We start from the raw sequence: 2751 nt of genomic DNA on the forward strand, positions 1-2751 counted from the left end.
CTTCGGTTAAATTGACAATTTTATTTAAACAATACTTCTTTAATTTCTTTAATTGTAGACAGCATTACAAATTGTGTGCTTGCATCTGTTTGGAGACGCAATGGTTTCATATGTGATGCTAATGCAGTTTTGTAGCTCATTCTGCATAAAAACATTTGCTAAATCTCTTAAATGTAAAAAAAAAAAAATTAGATGTCAGTAGTAGAACGTCATTTAAACAATTCTTCCCAGCTTTATGGAAAAGCATATTTTTCAGTGTGTTGTATTATACCAAATATGTTCTAGAAAGCATTATTATTAATTCATTAGAGACTAATTAGTCAGATACACTTTATTGCTTTGCAAAGTATAACAAGAGGTCATCTCAACCCGAGAGTACATCATGTCTCTTAAAAGAGATGCTAAATAATTCATTGTGTGTTATCAAAATATTACAATTTGAGCTGCCAATCACCTATCTACAAAGAAAGAAAGAAAGAAACCGAACAATCTGAATTACAGGCTTCGGTGATAAATATAAACATAACCCTCAAGCATGTTTACCATGAAGAAGGAACAACAACAACAAACAATAAAAACAATAATAAAAAAAATAATGAAAAATGTATGAATAATTAAGAATATATCAAATGTTTTCCATTTGTCTAACAGTTGTTCTCCTTTGTATACATGTCCCATTTGTTTAAGCGGCTGTAGATGGGAGTGTCATCAGTCTCTCTGTACATGTAAACCCCTGTGATGCGGTTCCACTCCATTCTGGGAATGACACTCCTGATTCCCTCACAGTCTTCTAGAAGCTTCTCTTTATCTTCCAAGGCCACAAAGCCAAAGAAGTTCTTGACACATTCAGCAGCAAGGTATTTAGCATGTACTTCAGCTGTACGCTGGAAAAGAGCTTGTTCGGTGGAACGATATTGGGACCAGTACACCTCCTGCTGATAGCCAAGGGTAGAGCAGCAGTGTTTCAGACAGAGGAGCAGAAAGACAGCGAGGGAGACGATTCCCACCAGTATCCAGCCTAACAACTAGATAAAGAAAATCTGAATCAGAATTAGCTTAATTCGCCAAGGAATTTGTTGTGTTTTTTAGGAGCTCTTGGTACAAACGTAAATATATACTCCCATATTATGACATTGACAACAGAAATAACATTTAAATTATAATAATAATAGTGATAATGTTGTGCACATATGAAAATAAGATTTATGTACAGAATTGTGCATTATTTACATTATTTACTATAAAAGAAGAAAAAAATGAGGTTATACATTTCATAAATTTGAGTAAATGCCCAATGAAATTAGAAGTGTATATTTAATTAAAGACTATCACAAAACTATATTAAATTGATAAATACCTGGGATTCATACTTTAGCTGGCGTTCAATCACTCTTGAGTAGTTCATAAATGGAGCGGGTACATCCTTACACGGAAATCGGGCCATTATCTCTGGAGTCTTTGTAGTAGAAGGAAAATAATCCAAAGAAGAGGGATCTATAAACTCACTGAAAGCACAGACATATGCCTCCCCTCTCAGGAGGGAAATAACTGACCAATTGATGGGGGCAACAACCGCTCTGCCCAAAATGGAACCCAACAGAGCAAAAGCAGCAGACAATGATAATTTCCGACATTTTCTGGTGCGGCACTCTGACACAAAGTCCCAAGTATTTTGATTCAGCATCACACCGATGACAAAGAAAGCCAGAGCTGGTGCACCAATGGCTACCAGGCCATACAGGTAATTCTTCTTTGGTGAACACGGACAGTGAAATGCAAAAATATTGTATGCTGTCTGACTGGCTACTGTCCCTAAACCTATCAGGCCATTGAAGATCATGACATTCTTACTCTTGAAGAAGAGCGCAACGAATTTTAAGTTTTCTGAGATTATTGCAACCATCTTGGTTTTCTCAGTGTGAATTAATGCAGGTTAAACAAAGTCTTTCTGAGAGTCTCTGTAAAGTAAACCTAAAACACTAACAAAGACAGAAGATTGAAGAGTCCTCTTTTTTTATCTGACACCATCATACAGAAAAGCAGAAACAGACTCTAAAAACTAGAGAAACGTAGGCACGCTGAAAAAAAAATTTCATTCACCTGTAAAAAAAAAAAAAAAAAAAGAATTAGGGTAACGATTAACATCAATATTTTTTAACTTGAGCCAATGAAAAATAAATAACTTTCCCTTAGTGATGAAAAAATGTGTACAAATCTGAATATTATGAGATATACATTAAAATTTCATGCAGAAAAGTTCCTTGAACAAAGACCCTCTGGGCAAGTATCAGCATGACACTGAGGCCAGATTAGAACCTAAAAACTATTTAGAAACAGAAAGACTTACATTCCATTGCAATGAGGTTCAAAAGGTCTGGATGAACAACCATAAAGTTTTACAAATATGTACGAACAAATGCAGACTGCAAAAGAAGTCCTTAAAACAAAATAGTTTTCTGTAGGAACCTCATGTTGTGTTGAAGTAGTGAGGTCTTTCCTTCGCTCTGTCCCTTGTGTGCATGCAGCACTGAATCATCAGCAGGATCTATATCTGGTTCCAGCCCCAGTGGAAAGTATGAGCATTTAACTAAAACCCCCACCTCCAAAATTTTATATAATTTTAACTTTTTCTCATATGATCGAATAGATATTCATTTTTAAATGCAGGATTGCACAATTATAAAAATGGGCAAAAATAATTTAAAATACAATTTTAATAGCACACTAAGTGTCTGTTTTGACATAAAATGA

General features: G+C 34.9%; 1 protein-coding gene across 1 annotated transcript; it reads right to left on the bottom strand.

Moving 5' to 3' along the window:
- Positions 1–211: 211 nt before the first annotated feature.
- Positions 212–2086, bottom strand: LOC132111149 (calcium homeostasis modulator protein 2-like). Its single transcript, XM_059518313.1, has 2 exons — positions 1358–2086; positions 212–1025 (listed from the first exon to the last, which is right to left on the bottom strand). Exons 1-2 carry the CDS (start codon positions 1901–1903, stop codon positions 645–647), a joined length of 927 nt encoding a protein of 308 aa, XP_059374296.1. The 5' UTR covers positions 1904–2086; the 3' UTR covers positions 212–644.
- Positions 2087–2751: the final 665 nt, after the last annotated feature.

This window comes from Carassius carassius, chromosome 30 (assembly GCF_963082965.1).
Source record: "Carassius carassius chromosome 30, fCarCar2.1, whole genome shotgun sequence".
Taxonomy (NCBI): domain Eukaryota; kingdom Metazoa; phylum Chordata; class Actinopteri; order Cypriniformes; family Cyprinidae; genus Carassius; species Carassius carassius.